This window comes from Idiotropiscis lumnitzeri, chromosome 8 (assembly GCF_059441095.1).
Source record: "Idiotropiscis lumnitzeri isolate Australia: NSW breed Sydney's pygmy pipehorse chromosome 8, RoL_Ilum_1.0, whole genome shotgun sequence".
Classification (NCBI taxonomy): Eukaryota; Metazoa; Chordata; class Actinopteri; order Syngnathiformes; family Syngnathidae; genus Idiotropiscis; species Idiotropiscis lumnitzeri.
In genome coordinates, this window is record NC_142398.1 from 22,807,080 (window position 1) to 22,833,343 (window position 26,264).

Sequence of the window (26,264 nt, forward strand, 5' to 3'; positions counted from 1 at the left end):
AATACGTTGCTCATAATGCCAAAATAACGGGACCAACCGGGCCCGAAATGGACCGACCGCTTGGACCGACTTCAACCTCTGAAAATATCACAAAACAATTCGCCTTTCCATGCCTGACTTAAGAGAAAAGAAGGGAATGAGCATTTGACAAGAAGCAATAAAAGCGCTCCGATGTTCTGAGGGATCCCCGGCTGTCGCAAACCACAACCGCTCGGGACAAGGAAAGTCAGGCTCGGGACAAAACGTCTCTTGTTGGGTCTGAAGCTGCCTGGACGGTTACTTTGTTCACCAAGGCCGCTGCGGACTACGCGTTCAGCCCTCATCCGAAAGTGACGCGTCAGCTGTGGAGTTGGCCTCCTCGCTGGAGCTTTGGTGCTCCGAATTTGTCAAAGTCAACACTCACGGAGCGGCCTTCACCAAAAGCACCGTGATGCGGAACGTTAAAAAAAATAAATAAATAAAAAGAAGTCAAGCTTCAAAAGGGGGCGTGCCAATTTAAAAAAATTAATTCATCTCATTGCAAAAAAAACAAACAAACTTAAATAGCGACAGTGTTTTTGGACGGAGAATTTTAGTATTGATGTCATTTTTACAAGCAAAGCTTTGATATAAATGCCAATGTTAAGCCCAAGTTGCTGTCGCAGCTCTCAGTCGCGGACGTATAAACGCATTCATGTGCTCAATTGCTTATGTCGCCACAGGGATGAGAAACCGGGATTTTTTTATTTATTTTTTCTTTTAAACATTCATCTCCCTCGGCAACAGCTGGGCGTGGTCAGATCAAGTCGAAATTCCTTCATAACGTACCTACGAGCTAAGTTGTGGTTTTAATTACCGAGCGGGTCTCGGCGGTCGCATAGAAAGGGCTTTTATTAAATCAACTTAGTGGGTCGACATTTGTTTAGACGTGTCCAGAGATGAGCTGGTTATATAGCAGAGCTCCGGCAAGGTTGTCGTTAATCATCCTCCAGGTTTATGAGTGCAAGGTAATGGAGGAAAATCCAGCAACAACTAAAGTTGATGGGGGGCGGCACGCCTCATGTGGTCGTCGTCTACGCCAACGGTTGGGGGTTCCTACCTGAGCGCCTGTCACTTTGTTGAAGTGCTCTTGAGCAGAAGAAGAAAACCTCCACTTAGTCCCTACGCTCTACCAAAGACCTGGTAGACACATTAAGACAATCGGGCTTTGTTTTTTCTCTCAATCTTTTGCCGATTATCGACCAAGCAGGTTAAATTCTTGACGATATTTTAAGAATGTCCGATAAGATGATCCTTCTCTCGGAGGTTCAGTAAAATGTGATTTGTCCCGATAAACCAGCAAGCCTAAATAGGAACAAGTTGAATATTGACGAGCAAAAATGTTCACGTGCGTGGGGAAAGCTACTACTTCAAATTTTTTTTTTTTTTTTTTAGGGCCGATAGCGATTATTTGCAGTCATGGAGGCCGATAACCGATATTGGAAGCCGATATTCATTTGTTGAAAAAAAGCGGGAAAATGGTGTCAACATTTTGAAAACGAAAAACTCCTTGACATCTTCTGTAACTTATGTTGAGTACCTCGCCGTTAGCATTTGCTGGCACGTTCAATTCCACCACCGCTAATAGCGATCCGGGCCTTTCTTGAGGAGCGTAGCTCCGTTCTTTCTCCAGCGTTGAACCTACATGTTGCTTTCGCGGCCTGCTGGCTTTGTTCTTTGTAAGTATATAAGATAATGAAGTACAGTTTAAGAGAGTACATAATTAAAAGTAGTATTTAATTAAAAGTCAAATAACATTTGTTTTCATATTTCACAGTATCGCTCCAACATTAAATCATAGGGACGGTTTTATTTAATACCCAGGCTGAATTGATTTTTTGCTCATGTCCCAAGATGCAAAACGGTCGACTTGAACCTTCAACTGCATCCGACATAATGCTTGATAAATTATTTGCGCGTGGGTGAGCAGCATTTTGTTCTTTGTAACTGAAAACCTTTTGGCCCAGCTTGTCACAAGGCTGCGATAAGCGACTTAAGACGCCATTTATATTTCATTTCAATCAAAGCAAATCCATGTCAATTAAAAAAAGAAATCACTGGGAATTACTCAGCCTTCACTTGACAACTTCCCGTTTCTACTAATCAGGTGAAGCGTGCTCATTGGTCCCGCCAGTTGCTTTTTTCTTTTTCATTTTCATGCGCAAGAACAGTAAAACGATAAAAGTGGCAGGAGACAAATCCTTTAACACTTGGAGTAATTACTTGGCTTTGTGTGTGTATTTTTTATTTTTCTTCCATTCATTTTAATTAGAGGCATCCGCACTGCCTCTAATTGTCCACTTCCTGCTAATTTAAAGTCATGGGACCGCTAATGGAAAGGGAATTCAATGTGTGAAGGCAAATGGCCTTTGGCTTTGGGATGCACAATCTTCCCACTGGCTCCCTTACAATTAATGTGTACACACACACACACACACACACTTTGGGGCAACTTCATGTATTCCTGATGGTGACAGGACGGCATGAAATATTTGGGATGACCTGGCCATGCTGCGATTGGCTGGCGACCAGTTCAGGGTGTAGCCCACCTTTGGCAGCCCACACTTTGTGACATCTCGGCTAGATTCTTGTCAGCCTCCAATATTCTTATTTCCTGCACGGTGAGGGTGGGGGGGCCAAGAAGAAGATTTGGCTCGACGCAACGGTGGCAATGCTCGACGTCTCTAAGTGGCGCACGAAAATTCATGTTGAGCCAAATGTTTTAGTTTCAGGGGAAAGACTCCGAATCGTTTGAGATCCGAATGATCCGGGGGTCTTAATTGACTCGAAATGATCATCGAAAGCACATCCGAAAAGGGTCGGTTAGCAAATTCAATTTAACCTTGGTGATTTTAGACACATCGGATGTCCACACGAGCAGCAAAAACGTACATGGACTGTTTGGGTTATAGATGTGCTGTTGACCAAACTGTCAGAATTCTAGAAAAGAAAACAAATAGCTGGCATCATGGCCCAATATTATGAAAACACAGATTACTCACCGAGGAAAATCTCTCTCGTCTATCAAAACATTCATAGTTTATCATGCCCTCCTCTCGTCAACGTGTTAACGTTCCATCAGCTGACCGCAGAGGTGCAGCAAGGAGAGATTGAATTGTTCTCTTGAAAAAAAGTGCATTTGGTTTTTTTTCTGGTCGAGCTGCCATTGAGCGGAATCTGACCCCTCATCACCGTCACACATGGAAATACATTTATTCCATTTCAATTTCAACTTCAACTTAATAATCAGGAATGTCAACACCAACAAGACCTTCTTTGGCAGCAATACGAGCATCTCGCCTTCTCGGGTTTTTCGGGCTAATTGTTGCTCTGTCATTCGTAACTTTTAATAAATGTGTTGTTGTTTTTTTTTTTTTTTCAGCTTAATAGTACTTTCACTAAATGTTTCTTTTTTTCTTTTCGGGTGACTGCAGAAAGTTAAAAAATTGCCTTTTGACTAATTGTGGCATATTTACAGAAATAGTTGTGAAAATGTAATGTCCCTGATACAAATAAAGACAAACAAATAAAATGTTATGTACTGTCCATATTGCTTGTTTTATAAGTCATGACTCATCCACATTCATAATACGGCCCTCGTGTCAATAATATTAAACTTTTCCTAATTTCCAAATGAATCCAATACACGCCATATCTGCGCACGTAACAATTCATTGAAACAAGACAAGACGCTAAATACACTTTCAATAATAAAGACAAAGTCGAGGTTAGCATGTCGGCTCGGCCCGCGACGAAATTGCACAAAGCTCGGGCAATTGCAGAATTTTAGTTTACGATGTTTGACACAATGTTCGTGCCGCGCCGCACGTGCAAATACTCACCTGTGGAATATTACAAAGGTGTCGCATAACATCATACCTGCTGTCAATTAAAGGCGTGCTTCCTGGATGTTCTGCTGTAATCCTTCTCGCCGCCATTTTGTGTCGCCACCATTTTCTAAAACAGCCGTCATCCAATCGAACGCTACAAGGCAAAAAAATAAATAAATAAATGAGAAAAGACGCGAAATTGAACAATTTGACCAAGTTCCTAAATCATTCGATTTTCTTATCTTTGTCTGTTTCTTGGATTTTGCGGCGATCGGTCAGTTGACGCTTGTTAATTGTCGCTTTGTGAAAATAACACCGAGTTTGCAAGCGTCTAATAATGTGGTCTCTCGCTGCGCTTCTCTCTTTCTTCTTTTCACGCTCACATCGGTGGGTGTGATCGAGACCTCCCGGGGAGCCTACTAACCTTTTCTACATTGGCTCCTTCGTAATCCCTCACCCCGGGTTACTCGTCCGTCCACACACTCCTGCAAATGCTCCCGAACAGATGCATCAGTCCAAACGCGTCGACTAAAGAATACCTGAGAATGAAACATTTCATATCATTAAAATCTTGAAAATTATTTACATTTCTCAATTGTGATGAATCCATGTCAAATGTATAAATGATGGAGAAAATATTTTTGGCATGCAAGGTGAACTCGTAAGTTATGGTAAGTGTATCGAAAATTGTGCGGAAAGAGGAAATGATTTAAAAAAATATATAAATTGCTGTAAGAGAGATGAGGGTGTAGGAAAAGAAAGTTAAGGACTCCGAAGACGGTTTGGAAGACACAAATAACAGGAAATAGAGTAAAGAGTTCAAACTTGGGCGTTTAGAGATCAAACCATGTGCTTTATTATTATTATTTGAAATCAAGACTTGAGAAACAATTGAAATAGAAAAACAGATGTAGTCAGCAAAGAGGGCAAAAAAAAAGAGGCAAATTTGAAATGAATTCAAGAATTCCCCTTGCTCTGATGGACGGGCAATAAGTGAAGGGTCGTGCTCGGGCTGTCTGGAGTGATGGATTCAACCAAATCTAGAAAAGACTTTTCTTCTAGGTGACTGCCCAGATTGTGCGGATGTCAAGTGGATGATATTTTTCTTCATAGCTAAATTCTGCAATGTGCATCTTGTGTGCTGCGTTGCTTGACAATTCAATCCGATGACACGCTTTTGTTTTCCAGATGTGATGCAGCAGAGATGTTTTCAAATTGCGGCTCTTTAGCGCCATCTACTGAAGTACATTCTCAGAAGTGTATGACCAAAACTGAGCCAATGTTGTAGACTAGTGGTATTCAATCAAAAGTCACACAGGTCCACTACTAAAATTTCTACCAATTAAAAGGTCCGAACCAAAGTCCAACTTCCCTTATTGTCTAGCCTATGTTCACATTTTGAATGGAGCACACTTATAAAGTAAATATTTAGCAACGTCCACATTAAACACTCGTCCCAGTCAAATAAATAAGATGCTCATTTCACGTTCAAGAAAATGTAAGAGGCTCCAGGTTAAAGAATTTAAGGGCGACACTTCTCCAAAAAAAAGTCAAATATCTCCTGCAGAAATAAATCAAGTGCTGAGCATTGACGTTATCGTCTTTTCCCTTTTTTTCTTAAATCCAAGTCCGCCTAAAAAAGGGGAAGGCTTGATTTTCCAAGTGAAACAAGTCAACATGTTCAGTAAACAAACAATAAAAATGGCTGTCCTAATGGAAAACAAATTGAAACTGAGCTTTGACAACACCATTTTTTTAAAAATATTTTTTTAACTTCTCTTAAGGTGAAAAATGACTTTGTGACGGAGTCAGTGGCATTGGAATTTGGCTAATTATTTCACACACCTGCTCTTTGTGTTTTCCTTAAATAATGTGCGTGCAACCGCATTTAAGCGCTCCTTCGCAACTGAACGTTTTTTTTTTTTTTAACATTTCCCCCAAATCCACATTCGTCTGCATGCCGCTCGGCTGTCAACGAAAATGTAAAAATCTCGAAGTTGGCTGTTTTTGCGCGCTCTCACCTCAGACTTCAGCGGATAACTTTGCGCAAAAGAGCAGTGCCTTGTTTCGTCGCGTCGGTGCGACGGTTTCGAAGCATATGATGCACATTCCTTTGAAACCGGCTGAAGCCAGAATAAACATCCATTTCTCCGTCCTTTCATTTTTAAAACAACACGCATCGACCTTGCTAACTTTGGAGCGAGCAAGTCACGCTTTCAGCTGCACTCGCTTCCTGTCTGCTGCGGGAACCAAAAGATTTGATTGGCTCAAATCAGTGACGCCTTTTGCCGTAATAGCAGCAAGCACGTTTGCGAATGCGCCCTGAAAAAAAATCTGTTCGTTTACATTTATCGTAGCTTGGTCATGAGTCCGGTCCGAACCGGATCTGGACCGAGGTCCGCCATTTGGTGATGCCTGTTGTAGACAGTGATTCAAAAAAGTGACGATATACAGAATTCAATTTTTAAAAAAAAATCAATCTTTCAAATGTATTTGACTCTTTTCATGCATTTCTATGTTTTATATACAGCACAGTTGCTATGTTGTTGGCGGAATTTCAGTGTTGCTTTAAGCATTCTTGATTTATTTATGTATGATTTTAGTGGCAAATTAAGGGTCAGTCCTCCTGTTCAGTCTGTAAATGTTGCCTTTGTGTCAAATGCTTCAGAATACCAATGTTGGCTATCACATTTATGCAGCGATTTCTGTCAATGTCCCCGAATGACATCAGTTCAATCAACGGATTGCGTGAGAGTCGACCGCAAATCAACAACGGCATGAACCAAAATTTCCTTCAGCTAAACCAAAAGGAAACTGAGGTAATTGTTTTCGGTAATAACGAAAAGAGGATTGCTGTTAGAAAACACCTGGAGTCACTCTCGTTAGAAATTAAAAAACAAGTCGGATTTTGCGAGGCGTTGATAGACTCAGACATGACTTTCAGCAATCTTATCAAATCAATCACTAGAAAACAAAACATATCCAGACCATGCTTTTATCTGCAGTATCCTTTTTTTTATGATTATTGTAACGGTCTTCTTACTAGACTCCCTCCAAAGAGCATCAAACAGCTGCAGCCCATTCAGAACGCGGCAGCTCGGGTTCTGGCCACAACAAAGAGATCGGAACATTTTACTGCAGTCCTGAAGGCTTACACTGGCTCCCATTTAGCTGTAGAAAAGATTTGAAAATTCCGTTTCTTTTCTATGCATCACTGAACGCTTCGGGTCCCGAATACATTCCAGAAATACTGATTGGACTTAAACCCAGGAGGGCTCTGAGGTCTGCAGACTCAGGTCAGTTAGTGGAGCTCCGAGTTCACGTAAACACGGTGAAGCTGCATTTTGCCGTTATGCTGTCGACAAATGGAATAAACTGCCAATGGAAGCAGAGTCATCCCTGAGTATAAATACGTTAAAATCCACGTTAAAAATGTTGCTCTTTTCACAAACCTTTGATTCGAGTCCTCCTAACAATTTGAAATCACTAGGAAACTACTTTTAGTTATTTTCTTTACTTTTAAACGGTTTTGTTTGTTTGTTTTCTCTCCATCTGTTTAAATGTTGTAATTGTTGTCAAGTAGGCAACCTTCTAAACAGTTTCTTTTTTAAAATAGTCGTATCCTGCAACCTGGTTTGATGATAAGTCAACTTCAAAGAAGAAATAATTAATTTTCTTGCACCACTTCCAGTCCTCACTGTTCATCTCATCTGTCCTATTTACAGTATATGAGCAACGACGGGGTGAAAATATTTCATGAGGATTTACAATATAAAACCGAAGAGAAAGAAGGATGTTGGGTGGACTTCTTGCTCCACCGTCATCGGACTAAAAACGTTCTTGCGCCTTCATGTGCCTTTTCTGGAAGGCTTTGTGTGGCAGTGTGTGCGATGACTTAATGAGTAAGGGCTGTTTGAATTTTAATAAACGCAGCAGGCAACTTCAGTCTTGTGAGGCTTCGATCAAAATGAACGGAGGAATTGTCAATGGCTCACAAAGGTACCACTACAGCTAATTACAGAAAACACAAGCACTTTTGCCGGGCGTATGGGCGGGACCAGCGTGCCTGAGGGGATTTTTCTTTTCATCATCGGACTGCACAAAATGTTTCTTTTGAGTGCTTTTGCGTGTATGACGATCAGAAACGGAAATGTTTGTGTGCATGTGGGGGCGTCTGCATGCGCGCCATTACTTCCATTTTTTTTATCCACTAACAGAAAGTCTGCCTTTGCAGTTTTTCACTCATTCTCTGGCGGATCAGCGAGGTGACAGCTGTCACCCCCACCAAATACTTTGATCATCATTGTACCAGCCACTGCAGACACACACCGTTCGGCAATGCGGAAACAATTAAATCAAAGGAGAGAATTTTTTGAAGATTTTGAGATGAGTAAATATGGTAAATATCACGCTGAATATGCAGTTCAGACAGGTACAAGCGAAGCGTATCGTCTATGTGTTGTATGTCAAGGATGGAAACGCAAGGACAAGAGAAAGGAAAAGGAAAGCGAGAGCATAAATATGAAGTGAAGCAAACAGAAATACTTCAAAAAGAAAGGATGAGACCGAGAACAAGAACATTTGAAAAGCAGACAAGCAGAAACTTCTGCATAATGAAGCAAGCAACTCACACGCAGAAGACCTGCCTGGAGAATGTTTGGATTTTGCTGCGTCAAATAAATTAATTATAAAACGTTTCCACAAACCACCCCACACCTGCAATTCGCTCACGTCCTGGTGATTGCTGTTTGGTACACTGAGTAAGGATTTTTATGGATATTTGAGATGTCCTACTATGTGATTGGTCATTCAACGCACCTCAAGTCAACTGCGGAACACGAGTACGGGACTTGTTTTTTGTCGCTTCTCCAGACTGCTATACATCATTCAACACAAGCACTTTAAAAAATAAAATAAAATAAAAATATGTATTTGTTTTTTTATTTATTTATTTATTTCGGGCCAAAACCTTGTTTGTAAAACTGAATATAAAAAATAAAACAAAGTGCGTTCTTCACATGTCAAAATGAAAACAAGTCAATTTTGTGGGGTTTTTTTGCTTGTTTTTTTTCCAAGTGGTTGTTGAACCGCTTTCACTCGGTGTTTGATGAATTTCAACACGTCTTTGTGAATTAAACGTCTATTTGGCCATTCGTGCTGTGATCGTGAAACTTCGAAAAACAATCACCAGCCCTTCAAACTTTTCCATGTGACTCCCAAATGGAGCCATTGTCACAAGCTATGAAACATGAACTTGTGTTGGACTATTTACATTCGTGTGCACGCTTGCCATGCGGGTGTGCCTGCGCAAATTGGGAGAGAAAGAGACCGCTTGCGGGCTTCCTAATCCAGGATTTATTGGCCATTAGTAAAGGATGAATGTGATTTGAGTTCATTTTGCGGCCCGTCTGACATTTTATGAGGACAAATACAGGCTTCAGGTGTATGTGCATGTGGACTTTTTGTGTGTATTTGGGAGATTGCGTTTGAGAGAGACTTTGCATTGGATTTATGAGTAAATTTGTATAGGAATGCTTTTGACTGACCATTTATCAGGGCGCACATTTCAACAAAGATTGATGCCGTGATTTGTGAAAGCAGAAGCAAAACCGAAGAGCAAATCCTACGGAACAAGAAAGATTGATAACAGTGGTCTCGTCAGTTAGCCTAGCTAGCTACAATGTGCAATACGTGAGGTCATGGGCAAAAGATAGGTTAGAAAAATTAACTTAAATCACTTTGGGATAGTCGGTCAACGATGATAAAAGAAACATCGGCAAAAAATGTCAAACGTTTTTTTACCAGAGTTGACGTCCCCAAACCGTCGCGAAGGTATGAAAGTGAGTGTATGGTTGAGGCAAAATGAGGAAACTATTAACTAACTGATTCTACTCTTGATCATGTTTTGCGCTGGATGGAATGGCGACAAGGCAGGACAAATGTACTGAAATGCAGGAAAGAAAAGGATGGGACATAAAAACGGTTTCATAATGAGGAGAAACGCAACGCTGGTAAGACAGATACGATGCGTAGGTTTTTCAGCATTTTGTTTTGGATGCAAATAACTTTGTGCCTTTGTCTTATTTTAAGCGATCATCGCTCTGACCATTTGGGGGCCGAGAGTGATTCAAATCAAATCGTGCACTAGATGGCAGCATGACACTTCTTTTTACTGTACAACGTTTCACACAAGTGGACAAAATTGCTGGCATCGCTCTGTTGATGAAAGAAATAATTCTATCCATCATCTGAGCCGCTCATCCTCACAAGGGTTTCGGGCATGCTGGAGCCTATCCCAGGCTGCCAGCCAATCACAGGGCACACAAAGATGAACAACCATTAATACGCCAAATCAGACCTTTGAACAATTTCGAGTGTCCAATCAACCTACCATGCAAGTTTCTTGGAATTTGGGAAGAAATACCCGGAGAAAAGCCACGCAGGCGCGGGCAGAAAATTCAAACTCCACAAAGGAAGGCCGGAGCCGGAATCGATCCCGCAACCTCGGCACCGTGAGGCGGGCGTGCTAATCGGTCGTCGACTGTGCAGAAAGAAATTATTATGGTAAATCTTATGTAATGGAATTTGACCAAACAAAAAAATGAAACCGGCTTCTACAAAAATGATGTCACTCTTAACGCAATATTTGTTTTGTTAAAAGTTGAAAAAATATATCCTAATAAATCTATTTGACATTTTTTCCAACAACTTGCTCACTACAAATAACATTGAAATCAGTACTTTTCTGAGGAAAGATGGCGCCACGCAACCCATTTGCTCCCAGTTCTCAACAATTTGTGGTGCTCAAAATTTTCACCACAACCTCATCTGTGTGCAGACGCACACGCATGTGCACAAATGTGTGTGTGGACACACACGCTCACACACACACAAATAAATCAAACTGGGTTTGAATTGCAGGAAGGAACGGGATTGTTAATACCGGATTTAACTGTAATATATGCTGTGAACTCTTTTCATGGCTTTTACTTGACTTATCTATCTTTGCCACAATTGTGCTCACCGACATCTTATCTTCCTATCAGCAGACCTGGGGAATTCTGTTCACTTCCTTCCCTCTTATAGTCTTCAAGTGTGTGTGTGTGGATTCACTGAACTTCCAAACATTCCAGCCCTAATTTCCTGGAAACGAAAAAACATTACACTGTACAAATTCTCTTGCTAACACATCTAGTTGCTGTGTTTTATATATTATATATTATATATTATATATATATATATATATATATATATATATATATATATATATATATAGTATAAAGTTGAGATCCACACGAAACGATAACCGGGTAATCTGATCAGTCTTTACTAACATTATATTTAGCTTGATATTAACATTATTTTTGACAAATTCAAATCATGAAATGAAGAATTTACAAGCAAAACAAAATTTCAATCCATTCAAGCTGTTGGTCGATCACCTGAGGCTAAGTCACATGTACTGTGCTTCCATGCAACATATATAAAGAGTCACATTCTTCTTTCCAATTGCTTTTTTTTCTCGACACACTACAAAGGTTGAGCCTCCAACAACGACGACGCCTTTCATCCGCTGAACGAAGAGCAAAAGCAACGAAACGACTTTTGTCGAGACATCGCTGTCGACAATTCATCTCACCTTGTCGCCCTTTCGCCACATGAGCTTGTCGTGGAACAACCTTCAGAACAACGCAAGACACAAAAATGCCTCACCGAACAGTCTTTCTTTTGAGAGGAAAACAAGCTCAAATTCAAGAGATATTTTATTGCGTTAATGTACAACAGTGAAAACAAATTCCATCAACAATGAAGCACATTTTTTTCCAATCCAAATATTTCAACACGATACTGCTCACAGGGCATCCGTGGCATCGATTAATTTGACAATATATCAAGATTTCAAAATGACAATCAATAAATTAGTGAAGCATGATCTTGCACGAATATTCCGACACAAAGGCATCCGTGAAGCAGGCATGGCGTTATTTGTCACAGGACGGCTAGAGTCTCTCCCGGTTGGCTTTGGTCAAGAGGCCTTTGTGGCCACTCACAAGGCAATCGTCCACATTCAAAGTCTTCAAATAATGTAACATTCATATTTTTGGATGGGGTGGGGGGGGCAGAAGTGCGAACCGCTCTGCCACTGTGCGCCCGCCCAGTCACATTGGTCATCAACTTTTTTTGACAATATCTTAAAACAGTTGTCGTAACAAAATACTAGTGAGGTCAGGACATTTTCAGCATTGGAGACAAACGAGATCGTGTATCATTCCAAAAACTAAAACGCTTCACTTCCAACAACGTGAACAGCCGCCGACGCAGTCCATTCTGACATCCGGTCAGGGCAAACAGGTTTGTAGGGCAGGGTTGACAATTTCCGTTGACTTTCAAAGCTCATGAACGGCCTTTTAGTGAGGGAATAAAATTCATTCTGTCTCTTATCTCGACTTGAAGTCGTTGCTTTTTGTTCTGATCTTGCTAGGGGGTGCGTCACAGTAAATAATTGGGAAGCACTGGGGGTGCATTCTGTCTCTTATCTCGACTTGAAGTCGTTGCTTTTTGTTCTGATCTTGCTCGGGGGTGCGTCACAGTAAATAATTGGGAAGCACTGGACTAAAGCAGGGACGAGAGAGAGCGTACATGCGCTCTACCACCTGTAGGGGGCGAACGGACAGCCGAGGGCGTGACCTACCCGTCAGAATTGACCTGGGGGGTCTCGCCTTCGTCAAACATCAGCTGATGAAGACGAGTCACAAGACACCAACGGGTGACGCTTTGAAGAAGGCGAAAGACCAGGCGGATGATTGACACCCCAACGGTCTGTCGGCGATAAACGCACCGACGACTTCAAGCTTTTAGCCGTTAGTCTAGTCGTCTCCAGTGGGATGGTACACAACGGCACACTTCTTCGCGGAAGGAAAATCCTGGTTCACACTTGCGTCTCCTGACCACACAAGGAGGCCTGAGACAACTGCAACAACAACAAAAAAATGGAAAGATGAGGACTATTACATGCGTCATCAAGTTAAGATTTGTTATGCAGTCAGACTGAAATGTTGAGATTCTTAATGACTACGATTTTTCTTAACACTCTGACCGCGACAATGTGAGATAAAAGCGGTTTTGAAAGCAAATCTTATGAACCGGTTTGTTGGAGACATATGCGGGTGATATTATTAAAAGAAAGGCAGAAAAAAAAAAAGACCGTCTGTTTGTCTGCCCCGAGAGAGGAACTGTTCACCAGTAATAAAAACAAAAAAAAAACAACAACGCTAAACTAAACACACTCGGGCTTGGGAAGGGTTCGGTGAGGCCATAGAGAATAACTTCTGGATGGCTTTGAAGACATTCTGGTCCCTTATCTGCCGTCTGAGGAGGAGCAAAACAGTGCAGCGTCAGCAACTGGAAAGAGTGAGGACGGGTTTCTGCTGACCTCATCACAGGATGTTGTGAATTGGCGAAGAGAATACTTCGAAGACCTCCTCAATTCCACCGACAGCCTTCCCACGGGGAAGCAAAGTCTGGGCACTCTCAAGTGGGCTTTTCTTTCTCGGGGCTTGAGGTCACTGGGGTCGTTAAAAAGCTCCTTGGTGCCAAGACCCCGGGGGGGGGGGGTGTATCAGATCCGCCAAGAGTTCCTAAAGGCTCTGAATGTTGTGGTGACGTCCTGGTTGACACGCCTCCGCAACATCGCATGGACGTCGGGGACAGTGCCTCTGGATTGGCCGACCCGAGAGGTGGTTCCCCTTTTTCGGAGGGGGATCACATTCCTCAGCCTCCTTGGCAACGTCTATTCAGGGGCGCTGGAAATGAAATGCATCAGAAAGTTGAATCTGAGATTGAGGAGGAGCAGTGAGCTATTCATCATGGCCGTGTAACAGTGGAGCCGCTCGACCCCCTTGGCAGGCGACTCAAACGGTGCATGGGAGTTCGCTCAACCAGTCTTTGTGGAATTGGAGAAAGCGTCCAACCGCGTACCCCGAGGGATCTTGTGGCGGGTTCTCCGAGAGTACGAACTGTTGGATCTCGGTACGACCGGTGTCAGAGTTTGGTTCCCATTGTCGGTATTAAGTCGGATGCGTTTCCAGTGAGAGTTAGACTCTACTTGGACCGCCCTTTGTCACTGATTCTGTTCAGAACTTTTATGGAGCAGATTTGGAGGCTTAGGCGAGGTGTTGAGGGTGTCTTTTTTTTTATGCTTTTTCTGTCCCGTCTTCAAGCCGACATCTTCGACTCTCATTCGAGTGAGTGTGAAGCACTTGGGAAGAGAATCAGCACATCCAAATCTCAGATCATGTTCGTCAGTTGGAAGAGAGTGGAGTACCATCTCCAGGTCCAGGGATGAAAAGTGGAGTTCTTCTTATTCACAAGTGAGGGGAGGATGGAGCGTGAGATCGACTGACGGATCGGTGCAGTCTTCGGAATCCGTATCGTCCGCCGTGGTGAAGAGGGAGCTGATATGGTCATGAGCTGCGGGTCATTGGCTAAGAGTCGGGTCGCTGCCCCTCCACATTGAGAGGAGCCAGATGAGGTGGCTCGGGCATCTCATCAGGATGCCACCTGGACGCCTTCCGGGTGAGGCGTTCCACTGGACAACCAAGAGCGAAACAGCTCAGAATGGGGGGAGGGAAGTCTGGGCTTCCCTGCGACCGTGACCCGACCTCAAATAAACGGAAGATAATCTGGAGTACGATGACGGTAATAAAGCCAATAACGAGCATTGTGTCTTACCTGCAAGTCGGATGATGAAACCTCCGTCCTCTTAGAAAACACTTATTGGGTGACTCATGACATTCGCAGGAGCACTTTATTTGATTGAGAGGCCGGTGCATTGGACAAGTCTTGCTACATGTGCACTGACACGTATCCGTACTGAAGACGTGGTTTTGCGGGCATGCGTTGTAAGGTGCGCTATTGCAGACACACTGGCAAGTATTGCCGTCAAAGTGGCGGTTGGTGCCGCAGCGTTGAATCGGATCGAGCGGGTGACACACACACTGGCAGGTTTCCTCATCCAGTTCCTTAAGTGGGCCACACACATTTGCTGAGAATGTGTCTGTAGAGGGAAGCGGCGGAGAAACAAGAAGAGTTCAACTTTTGTCAGAAATATTGTCTCGATAGCATCCCCGACAAAACTTTAACGAAGCGATCCCGCTTGCACGTTTCACGTCGATTTGTGAAAATTGGAACGCTTATGGAACAGCCCAAGATCTACAAAAAAATGTTTTGGATAAATTGAAAAAAAAAAAAAAAAAAGACTTGGATTCTTTGGATGACCATCTGAGTTTTGCATAACCTTTATTTCCTCCTATTTTCTTTGATGGAACCATTTGGAAAGACAAACACTTCTCAGAGCACACGATACGTGCAGACTTTCGACAAGCAAGAAAATGCTCACCAAGTTGGGTTGACCTTCCAACAGACAATTTGCGGGTTACGCTGACACATCGACACTTTCTGCTGCTCCAAGTTTGATTTGGGGCGCACGTCTGATTGGCTGTGACACACCTGGAACAAAATTCACATCCGTTGTGAGAGGCAAAAGTACAACGTTCATTCGGATGAAACGAAATATATTGCGCCGCGGCACGCTCGTTAACCCAATGTCGCATTGTGATCAATAAATCAATAAAACGCAGCACAAAATGAACCCGAAAAGACGGACTCATCGCATATCAGATTGAAATGTTAGGCCTACTATTTAAAATCCGAAAATATTCTTTCCAAATGGGAGCCGGACAATTCGAGGGAAACGCACAGGCTTTTTTTTTTTTTTTTTTAGAACAAACACAATAAGCATTGTGACGACCGAGAAATGAGATGGAAAGCACTCGAAAGTTTTTTAATGTTTGCCTTTTGCAGTACATGACGGCATGAAACGAAATGGGAGTTGATTACTTACGCAGGCAAGGATCTCCTGATGATGCTGTGGACTTGTTTGTAAATGTCAAGTTTGGACAAACAAGAGCACTGCGTGTGATTGGCCACACTAATAGTCACTGGCTTGGTGCCTTGGGCAATTGGTACTGAGATTTCAAAAAGCTGCAAAATCAAACACATTTTAGACATTAAAATGTCTCACCTCAGTTATCTGAAACATTGAATATATTTTTTAACTAGTTATATATATATATTTTTTTTTCAAAATATTTTCTAATAGGTTGAGGATTTTTTTTTCAGCCCCCCCCCCCCATTAATCCCATCCACCACCACCTTTTTTGGGGAATGCTTACCTGCGCTTTTTTTTTTATATATAATTTGTTCTGTTTGAATGATATATAATATACGTATACATAATACAATAACATTTACAAAAGAAAATAAGCACAATGTTTACAGCAACACACAGCGAGCAGAAGGACTGCAATCAGCACAAATGCGGACAAAGCGCGTGATGGCCGGGATGTCAATTATTCGCTTCAGCTCGGATTCGAATGATTATATGCTGACATTGAGACGACACAATAACTATATCACAAGAACATTGATGAAAAGGCATGTGCTTACAGTTTTGCTGAGGTAACCAGTGGAAATATTCCTGCACTGTTTGTCTTCAGAGTGGCAACATCCTCCACATCTGTAGACGGACACACATGGTGGTTTATAGAAGATGTTGGTGGGGGCCCCAAACTCCCTGCCCACGTCCACACACACTTCCCTGGGGATGCACCGAGTCTTTCTCCACTCGGATTCTATGCCTGCACACAGAGCATCCAAGGTTCATCAATATGTGGCCGCCCCCACTCAAACGTCAAATGTCTTTGTGATTCTCATCCGTTTCCTCCCCGTCACGGTGCCCCCGTCGGTGTAGCTTGTTGCGTAGTTTTGTCCTGTACATGAGGTAACAAGGGCAGCTACGATTCATCGACTCATCGCGACAATGGCGACGAACCAAACGGTTGACAATTCATTTAAGTGGTGGCCGAGTTGTTTATTTCTATACTTATTTGTTTGGCGCATTGCTTTGCACTTGAAAGAGCCTCGTCTTGCGCTTTTCCACGCCGGTCTAGAGCGCATGATCCGGTCATCCACCATGCGGGTAAGAAGGGTCATGGCTACCTGGTGTTAGAAACAGAGTCCTAAAATAGTTCAACCACAAATACTTCGGATGCAAACTTCCCTTTCATTGCAGCACGACGCCGATGCTCGATAATCGAGAAAGGAAGCACATTGTGGCTGACGCCTTTTTTCATTTCTGACCAGTTCAGTCGTGTCTGGAAGCCTGGTCACCAAAATGGATGTAATCCCTCTCTCTCACTACCAGAGAGAGAGCAGGCAACGCACAGCTGTGTGAAGAAGCAATTGAGAGCCAAAATAAGCAACTTAAGTTGCATTTCATTTGAGCAAAGGAGATACAATTCGATGTGATCGGGTTGGGCAGTGTTATGGTTGTACGCATCCCACCAACACCGCAACCGGTTGCCAAGCTCAACGAGTCATTTTTACAAAATCTAACGGGGATAGAACCTGAGCCAAACCGCAAATAAAAAAATCTGGGGTTAATTGGGTCAGTGATTTCATGAAAACTAAACTGCATGAATTTCTGCTTTTGTGACGTCGGTCACCCCCGTCTTGATCCCCCATCGGTCGGTGTAGCCCCCCCCCCCCCCCTCTCTCTCTCTGTCCCCAAAATGGTCGTCACATACTTTTAATGAAAATGGAAGAGAATTGACTCAATAAGTAAAGTAAGAGTGAAACGAGAGAAAGAGGAAAATACAGACAGCAGAAACAATCCCTACTTTTCAGAACATCCAAGTTGAGATAGGCGGCTGCAACGTTTGTCTTGTCAGCTTCAATTATTGGCTCCAGGTGGCGAGACAGTTTGGACACCGGAGCAAATGGGAATTTAGATCGACACTTCAGGGCGGCCCAGTAGAAAGGGTAGATAAGACTCATCAATTCATCAACATTGGAAGCCGAGCGCAAGCTCCGTTCCGTGTCTGGCTCTGGCGAAGAGTCCTGAAACAAGAAGACAACGAGACCTTCCTTGAGAAAATACCAAGCAAACGGTTTGGCGCTTGCAACGGCACAAAGGCAAAGTGTGATCTGATATTTTAGATATAACTTTGATATTTTTGGGCTGCTTTCGTGCGCATTAGAAACGTCGTGTGTTGCATATTGGTGGAGACTAGCGTTAAATATTGACTTTGCAGTATTTGCCGTTCACACATTGAAGCGTTTACTGAATTTGCTCGTTCGTCATTTAATCGGATCTTGCAGACTTGTTATATTCAGGATACAAAAACAAAATGTAACACAGTCATCACATTGCAAGTACATGAAAGTATCGTAGCGTCGCTGGGAGGCTGAATTATGCCCAGCATGCTTTGCAGCACTTGTGATTGCATTTCTTTGCTCTTTGTTTTGCTTATTTTATTGTTTGCTAGGATGCTGTTCATTTAATACAGGGTGCTGGTTTTGGTTTTGATGTCACATCTTGACCGTACAAAGTGTGGTGACTATTAACTTGGCTACATCGCAATCGTTGGAGGAAGCGATGTAAGCCTACCCGTTTGAGTACGTGCAATAAAGTCGCAAGAATCTTTCATTGTCAAAATGTTTTGAAATGATATTTTTGTTGAATTTTCACTGCACAATAATGGCCTTTTTTGTGTTTTTTTTTTTAATCTTGCACATGTGTGAAACACGTAAAAAAAAAACTAGAACTGTTTTTGAAAAAAACAAAACTAATAAAATAAAAAACTGAAAACTTAAAATTTGTTACATTTAAAAAAAAACTCCAAACGAAATAAAAACTAACTACAATTAAAATTCCAAAATGAGTCATTAAGAAATGTTGATGGAACAAAGCAGTTCAAATTATTTTTTTAGCTTTCGATTAGTCAGTGAGTATCAGGAACAAAAGTGCAAAGCGCTTTGTTACAACTCCATCTGTTGAGAAATGCGCTCTATAAATAAAGCTGTGTTGTATTGGATTATATAAACGTCAGTGGCATCTGCTTTCCTGAAAAAAAAATGTTTAAGCCGATTCAGCATCAAAAAAATGCCGTTGGAAGGTTGCCTGTTTGCATTTGCCTCGTAAAGTGGCAACATTCTCTCACAAAAACCTTTGGAGGGGAACCTTGATGTTTTGATATTTGTATGTTTTTTTGGGGGGGGACAAATTTGTATGATTTTTTTTGGGGTGGACAAATGCAAATACTTTTTTTTTTGCAAATTTCAATTCTAATCTGAGAAATGAACCGAAGCGACTGAAAAAAACTGGAACAGACATGGTGATTAACTGTTAAATGACTGCTAAGATTAATTATTGTTTGACTAACACAAACGAAAAAACAACATTTTCAAACTTGTGATACAAAAGCTGTTTCTAAGGTAGTTCCGCTTAAAGTCCTTAAAATAATGAAGTGCTTTCAGGGCAAGGGGCAAACAAAAAGTCAAATGATTATCATTAAATGGCGGAGATTGACTTCTTTGCTAAATCCTCTCAAGGTCGTATTTCCAAGGAACTTATACTTGACTTCCGTGACAGTCTTCATTGGCTCTTTTCTCAGGCTGATTTCAAAACACTTGTTCTTAATCCGTCCACTTGGAACAACCTAATAGCTCCCTTTCTTTCAACTCACTTTTTTCACTGACATTATATTACAGGACGAGTTCTTTAAACAGGTAGCAAACGTGACACATAAATAATTGTGATTAGTAAAAGGATTAGTTTCATTGTCTGTATGCAAATAATAAATGGCAACACACTGCATGCTTCCTTATATGTTTGACTCGGTACACTTCTGCAGAAGCTCCAAATAATATCAAACATCAGCCAAAAAATGTAAAAAAAAAAAAAAAAAAAAGTAAAAATGCATACAATATTAGGTGTCTATTTTAGAGGTTATACACCAAGAGTAAAAGAAAAAAATGAAATTCAGTCATTTTCTTTTTTTTCCTTTTCTAAGAACCAGCTATAATCCCCTCAAAAAGACAAAAAAAAAAGAACACTCATCTTTTCGACAGGTTAAAACGCAACACTGTACTTATTGGCATTATTCATGAAACAAGAAATCAAAATTCAGCACCAGTATATTAAATTACACTTCCCCTTTGATTGCTGTTACAGTGGGTCAAATTAGTCATATTAATTCGATATATGCCGCTATCCATTTACTGCAGCTTTTTTAAAACTCCATATTTAACATTAAAACCCACGTGAAAATGATTATAGAACCCACTAACAAAGATCAAAATAAAACAAGTGAGGGGAGAATTGGGACTTAGATGGCCCCGTTAGAACCAAATAAATAGCCAAGTTGAACAGGTGATGTGTGCATGCATGCAGGTACTTTGTTTTTGTCCAACTTACAGACTCGTCCTCCTGCATCCGCTCGTCATATTCGTAATAGTCGCTGTCGCTCAAGTCGCTGGCAAAGTTGCTATAGAGCAGCTGGGCTATTAAAAAGGTTATTCCCACAAGGTGCATTTTGATGAAGTCCGTTGAGCATTTAAAAAAGGACATTCAAACAAACTTCGCTCTGTGCGCGCTTCATACAAATCTCTCATTTGGCAAATATGAATCGCAGCCTTCTTCTTCTTCTTTTTCTTTGTCTCTCTTAGCGTCCAGGTTTTGTTCCAAAGAAGAACCGCGCTGCATACACGTATCCCACTAAGAGTTAAAAATCGGTCATGTGGAAACACTTAAGTCGTGTCAATGCACGCCTGCGGGTTGTTGCTGGTGAGTACAGGCGTCAGTTTGACCGGAAGCGATCATTCTGCTTCCAAAATAAAAGCTAAATTATCCTGACGCGTCGAAGCAGTTATGGGCCTTTGTTCAGTGATTAGCTATGTACGGCAAAACTGAATTATGCATTACATTTCCGGACAATGACACCTGAACACGTGTTAGTACGTGTACGTGTACGTGTATGTGTGTGTGTGGGGGGGCGTGAGTGTGTGCGCTCCCATCCTTACCTTTCAGCAGTATCCCCCCCCATCAGGGAAACGCGCTTCTTCTGCTTAGTCCGTCCTTTAAAAAAAAAACTTCGCATCATCCGGCCTCCGACGAACGTTTCCGTCGCTGGGGTCGAATGTCCGTCTATGCAAATCACAACAAATCACCCAGCAAAAATACCCGTTGACAATTGCAGTTTACTTGATAGTGGTGCGTGTCTGCATCCAAATGTGTGCGCGCGTGTCACCCCGCATGCGTTCACGTGCTTGTGTATTGACAGCCATCTGAGCACAACAAAATAATAAATTGCACCATAATGTTTCGCCTTTGATTTCTGACCTTTACTCATACTAGAATTAATTCCACGCAGACTTGCTTTCTGTAGGAATTTTCACATGGACTGCACTATCCAGAACGCACAGAAGAGGGCGCACCATGTCTCTTCAAGCAACCAGGTCCGTGTACATTTTTTTAGGATCAAACTTGGCAATTGGTGGGCCGGTGATATTAATCATGATCAAGTTTATGTTTGAGATGGTTAAAATTATAAATGGCTTGTTATTTTAATTTCCGGATACAACTCTCTTTTGTTGTTTCTGTTGTTATAGTGCAAAGTTCGGTGTCTGTTGCTTGTGTGCTCAGTTTGTAATTATCATGTTTAATGTAAAATATTATTGCATTCTGGTTTTTATTAATAAAGGTTCCAAAAATATATCTATTCTTGTAATGATTTTCTGAGAAAATATCAAGAAGAAATGAACTTTTTTCTGTCATGAAGATATAAAGACCTTAGAATGTTTTTTTTTTAATTGTACATACACTAAAATGTTGTTTGTGTGCTTGCTTTTGTGCCGTACATGCTTCAGTGAGTAGTGTTTTGTTTAATTTGGCTGGATGTTGATTCAAAATATATATACGGATGGGTAGATAGTAGCCTACTGCGGTTAGTTCCACGGAAATTAAAAGTTGGGAAAAAATTACCTGTGGTTGCAGCACGATGACACGTGAGTATTGCATATGGCATTAGAAAACACTTTATGAAGGTTAAGCGAATGCGTACCACATATAATGCAGCGGCGTCACCAAGTGTTTTGTCTTAGTACAGTTGCCGTAGTCAGATAATTCCGCCGACCTTCTGCTCATGCGCGACTCACATCGCGCACGAGTCTCAGATTGTGGCTGTGTCCAAATAGACAATATGCCTCCTCGGAAGAAGGGAGCGGGGTTTTTTTCTGCGTGACGTCACTTCTGGTACCGCATATAATTCATTCAATCATTCAATTCATAATTGTAGAAAAACAATTTTTAGGCTGGGTTCTTCGACGCATTCAAAGTCTCCTCCTCAAGCAGGCTCCGTGGACCGCATGTCGAATTTGTGCAATATTAATTTCAAATTGGATACCACGTGTAAGTGTGTCGCACCGGAAGTGACGTAAAGGGGTCAAAAACATCTAGTCTTCGGAGAACTCTGCATATGAATTTGGACACAGCCCGTTTATTGACAGCGCCAACCATTAAGAAGTAGAAGAAAAATAAAATTCCACGCTGAAAGGTATGGCGATCATTTTTTATTTATTATTTTAGAAAACTGTAAACATTTCGGAACGATTTATAGAATAAAATTGATCACGCTGTACTTCAGTCAAGGCACAGACGCGTGTGTAAAAACGATGGGTAAAATGACTTTCTGGTTCATCCCCTGCACTAAAACAATATTACCTAAAACAAAAACAAAAAAAATTTTTTAAAGTAAGGGTTGCTGACTGTGGAAAGTGCTTCTCGTTTTATTGTCAGCCATTGTGACACAAAATTGACAAAAACCTTTCCAGAGCTTTGCTAACGTTTTCAACTGAGTGATGCATTGCTAGATAATGCAAATTGAAAAATGTGCTTTTTTCACTGCATTCATTTTCTGAATGTCACAACTTTGTGATCATTTGTTGCCAACACGCCATTCCTGTCGTTGACCGCAAGAACTGAAAGAAATCGACAAAATGTCATAAATCGATATTCATGTCGGATATCGCTATGATAATACGATATCTATTATGTTTTGTTCTCTTATTTTAGCTTTTTGCATTGTTTGGAGGTGTAGGGTAACATTTACAACACTTACAACCATTGTGCACTGTGCAAAAAAGGTGCCTTAAAATAGTCAACAATGGTTACCTTGAACACCAATTAACTTTTCTAAAAAGTAAAAAAAAAAAAACATTAAAGTTTCAGGATGTAGCACATATACTTTATAAAGCGAGGCATAATCCATCTATCTTCCATGAAGATTTAATGGCAGAGGTGGGACTCTGAATGTGATAAATTGGAAACAGTTGTAACTCTTTCAGATGGAGGAAATGCTTCTGAAAAAGAATGAACAGCTGGATCCATCCCCCCCAGGGACACACGAGGCCTTTCAACTGGGAACTCTGGTTACATCCAACAGTGCGGATACAGAAGAGAATCCAGAGGCACATGGATCCGCACAGACGCTGTCAGCTGCAGCAATCCCCTCTTCGGTCTGTGAGCGTAACGCGGAAGGCTTTCGAAGTGAAGCGTCGGAAGATTCCGACAGGTAAGAGAACACTGGAGCATGGAAAGAAAATTATTGTTCATGACGGTTCTTTTCTGTTCTTAGCGACAGCTCCTCTTCTTCCTCCTCTTTTTCATCCGTCACCGTGTTTGAAAACGCTGCTGACGACGATGGATTCAGCCAAGCAGCTCCCTTTAAAACAAAAGATGAAATTTTACTTGAGGTCAGTCATTTTGGTGTGCTGGTTTGAGTTACACGAGTGAAGTACTAAGCAATACTGTAAGTGACGTAGCGCAGCATTCCCCATCCTTTGAGCCAACGCATTCATTTTAATTTTATTTATTATTATGATTTTATAGAAAGTCCTCAATTTACAAAAGAGTTGTGTTCCTACGCTGGCAAAGTCAAGAGAATTTCCATGAAAATCGGAATTAACGCTTTAATAATCCCTAAATCTCAAAATCATTTAGATATTAGACGTAAATATACAATCCCCGAACTCCTCTTTTTGTACAGGATTTGCCTGCGGTGGAGGAGCTGACTGTGTCACTACCAGACGATGTCGGACTAATGCCAGTAGGAACAGTATCGAGCATCATACAACAACTCGGTAAATCGATACAGAAACGCACACTTCCTTCCTTGTTGTCTATTTGCTCAATTAAGTCATGAAATTTACTCTCTCTCTGTGCAGTCATAATCCAGTCTCTGCAAGACTCACCCGCTTTGAACGACGACAGCATCATCTTTCGATCTGATCGACTCGCTTTGGGCAAGGTTGGACGCTTTTATGCAAAATGAAGTGCAACAAAACACTTGCGTCATCGGCGAGTCCATTGGAATTGCCTTTTCTGTGCGTTCAAGGTTTTTGAAGTCTTTGGCCCTGTATCCAGACCTCTGTATATCTTGCGTTTTAACTCTCCTGACGATCTAAGTAGTAAGGGACTGACACTTGGACTGATTGTTTATTACGCACCAGATATGAAAGAGTATACTGGATACATCCTCCTACAACAACTAAAACTGTGAGTACAAAGACTCGCAAGCATCTGATGCACAGTGAATGTTAATACAATGTATCCATTTGTTGCGTTGATTTATTTATTTTTTTGTCCACCCTGCAGTTTAAAGGGCTCAGATGCATCCTGGAAAAATGATCAAGAACCACCAGTAGAGGTACATTTTGCTGCTTGAATATTTGCTTCCATTGTTAAAAATGCCACAACTAAATTTGCCTGCGAGACCAGTCTCGTCTCTGTTGGCGATGTGACGGCATGCAGGGATGAGGTCGAGAGTTGGGTGCGCTCGCGTGTGGATTCACAACTTGGGGAAGTCCAAAGAATTTGGGCGATTTCAGGGCGAGGAACAAATTTTCGTTTTTTTTTACCTTTCACAAGGAGTGTATGGAAAAGGTGTCCAGCTTGTGGGTGTGCTCACAGACTCTGAATTTTGTTGGAGCTCGGAAATGGTCAAGAAGGCACTTTAACACTGCGCGCGCACACACACATAATATTATTAGTAATTATTCAATCATTTTTTTGTAAGAAACAACAATCTGTTCAAATGTCGTTTGTGTGTTTTTACGCCAATTTTCTAATCGTTGAGTGTAATAATCGCACTCGAATTTCGATGAATTGCACAGCTCGTCACTTGCATATCTTCCAACAAATTGTTCTCCTCTCCAGGCTTTAGACTACAGTGATGATGAGAAGGAGCAGCAAGCCAAGAAGAGAGTGAAAAACACAAAAAAGGAGCACAACAGCACAGGTAATATCTGACGATGAAAACTCCACATTGTCCTCGTAAGAATGTCGGCGTTTCTTTCATGGCTTTGATGCCGTTGTAGAAAGTCTTCCGGTGAACACTCTGCAGCCTCACTGTGCCACACGGGGACGTCCGGCGGCTTCATTCAAGCATTGCAATGTCAAGAATAACCAAGCACCTTTTCGTCACTCCAGCCAGCCGCCCGCGCGCACAGACGTGCCCCCCGGGTATCCCCCTCCCGGCCTTTATCCTCCCCCAATCTTCTTCCCTCCTTTCCCCCCACCACCATTCTTTAGTCCATCATACACCTCTCCACTCTGGCTACCAAATTCTGTCCCATTCTCCAAACTACATCCCCCTCCTCATCTCCCTCCTCATCTCCTTCCCCCTCCTCATCTCCTTCCTCCTCCTCCTCCTCTTCCTCCTCCTCCTCCTCCTCCTCCTCCACAATGAAATCCAAAACACTGCATTGTTGTGATTAGTTGTGTGTGGAAATATGTAAGTGTGTACAGAGCCTGCCAATATGTTTTGTTTTTATATTTGTGGGCCGGTGCTGTTTGCAGTATTTGGCATGATTCTTTGGGCTGATGACATGATTTACATTTATTGGTTCCTTCACGTTTACAGCAATAAAGCTATAAATGACAAGAAGATCATTTGTTTGCTTTACAATACTTTGTTCTTTATTTGTTCAAGTTCACAAAAGAGAAAAAAAAATGTTTGGCCATTTCGGGGGAATACTTTATTTTTTGACTTTTCTTTTTCCTCTTAGACGTTTGTATCAGGCTGTTGAAATTTTGTGCTCGTGTTTTCAAGTTTGCTTCTCGCCACGTTAGCGTGACATTTGCGTCAACGGTGTTCTTCAAAACGGAAGTACAAATGAATGCTCTGCAAAAGCACTGAGCAACACGAGCCCGTCATTTTCATGATTGGAGAGAAATGAATTCAAACAATCTGAAAGGAAGGTGGGCGGGTTGTCCAAATTCCACAAAACTCTAAATTGTGCGGTACGGTCGACTGACAATTTCCTTTTTGTCATTAATAAACAAAGTGAGTGAGGATATTAAATCAGATATTGGTTCCTTAGATGATGTTATCCAATGAATTAAATAGAATGACTTGGTCCATAGAAATTAAGAGCAAATAAAAGAATAGTGAGCTAGTGATTGAATTGCGCCATAAATATTTTCGCAGCATGACATTTACAAATACCGGTACATGC

The 26,264-nt window shown here is 41.7% G+C and overlaps 2 protein-coding genes across 2 annotated transcripts; one reads left to right on the forward strand and one right to left on the reverse strand.

The window, feature by feature from the left end:
* Nucleotides 1-12,430: 12,430 nt before the first annotated feature.
* LOC148332833 (vascular endothelial growth factor C-like) lies at nucleotides 12,431-20,386 on the reverse strand. Its single transcript, XM_088301640.1, has 7 exons — nucleotides 20,167-20,386; nucleotides 17,588-17,807; nucleotides 16,356-16,546; nucleotides 15,751-15,890; nucleotides 15,247-15,356; nucleotides 14,580-14,904; nucleotides 12,431-12,819 (listed from the first exon to the last, which is right to left on the reverse strand). Exons 1-7 carry the CDS (start codon nucleotides 20,317-20,319, stop codon nucleotides 12,711-12,713), a joined length of 1,248 nt encoding a protein of 415 aa, XP_088157766.1. The 5' UTR covers nucleotides 20,320-20,386; the 3' UTR covers nucleotides 12,431-12,710.
* Nucleotides 20,387-21,879: 1,493 nt separating this feature from the next.
* On the forward strand, nucleotides 21,880-25,693 carry LOC148332834 (uncharacterized). Its single transcript, XM_088301639.1, has 9 exons — nucleotides 21,880-22,303; nucleotides 23,094-23,320; nucleotides 23,384-23,501; nucleotides 23,795-23,888; nucleotides 23,973-24,055; nucleotides 24,143-24,303; nucleotides 24,403-24,454; nucleotides 24,964-25,045; nucleotides 25,125-25,693. Exons 2-9 carry the CDS (start codon nucleotides 23,094-23,096, stop codon nucleotides 25,493-25,495), a joined length of 1,188 nt encoding a protein of 395 aa, XP_088157765.1. The 5' UTR covers nucleotides 21,880-22,303; the 3' UTR covers nucleotides 25,496-25,693.
* Nucleotides 25,694-26,264: the final 571 nt, after the last annotated feature.

Excerpts from the sequence above, each read along its gene's own strand:
- LOC148332833 (XM_088301640.1), bottom strand. The coding sequence starts at position 20,319 with ATGTCCTTTTTTAAATGCTCAACGGACTTCATCAAAATGCACCTTGTG. Across the intron at positions 17,808-20,166 it reads GGATGCAGGAGGACGAGTCT|GACTCTTCGCCAGAGCCAGA; the intron begins GTAAGTTGGACA and ends TTCTTGTTTCAG. Across the intron at positions 15,357-15,750 it reads ATCAGGAGATCCTTGCCTGC|GTGTGTCACAGCCAATCAGA; the intron begins GTAAGTAATCAA and ends ATTTTGTTCCAG.
- LOC148332834 (XM_088301639.1), top strand. The coding sequence starts at position 23,094 with ATGGAGGAAATGCTTCTGAAAAAGAATGAACAGCTGGATCCATCCCCC. Across the intron at positions 23,889-23,972 it reads GAGCATCATACAACAACTCG|TCATAATCCAGTCTCTGCAA; the intron begins GTAAATCGATAC and ends CTCTCTGTGCAG. Across the intron at positions 24,304-24,402 it reads CTCCTACAACAACTAAAACT|TTTAAAGGGCTCAGATGCAT; the intron begins GTGAGTACAAAG and ends TCCACCCTGCAG.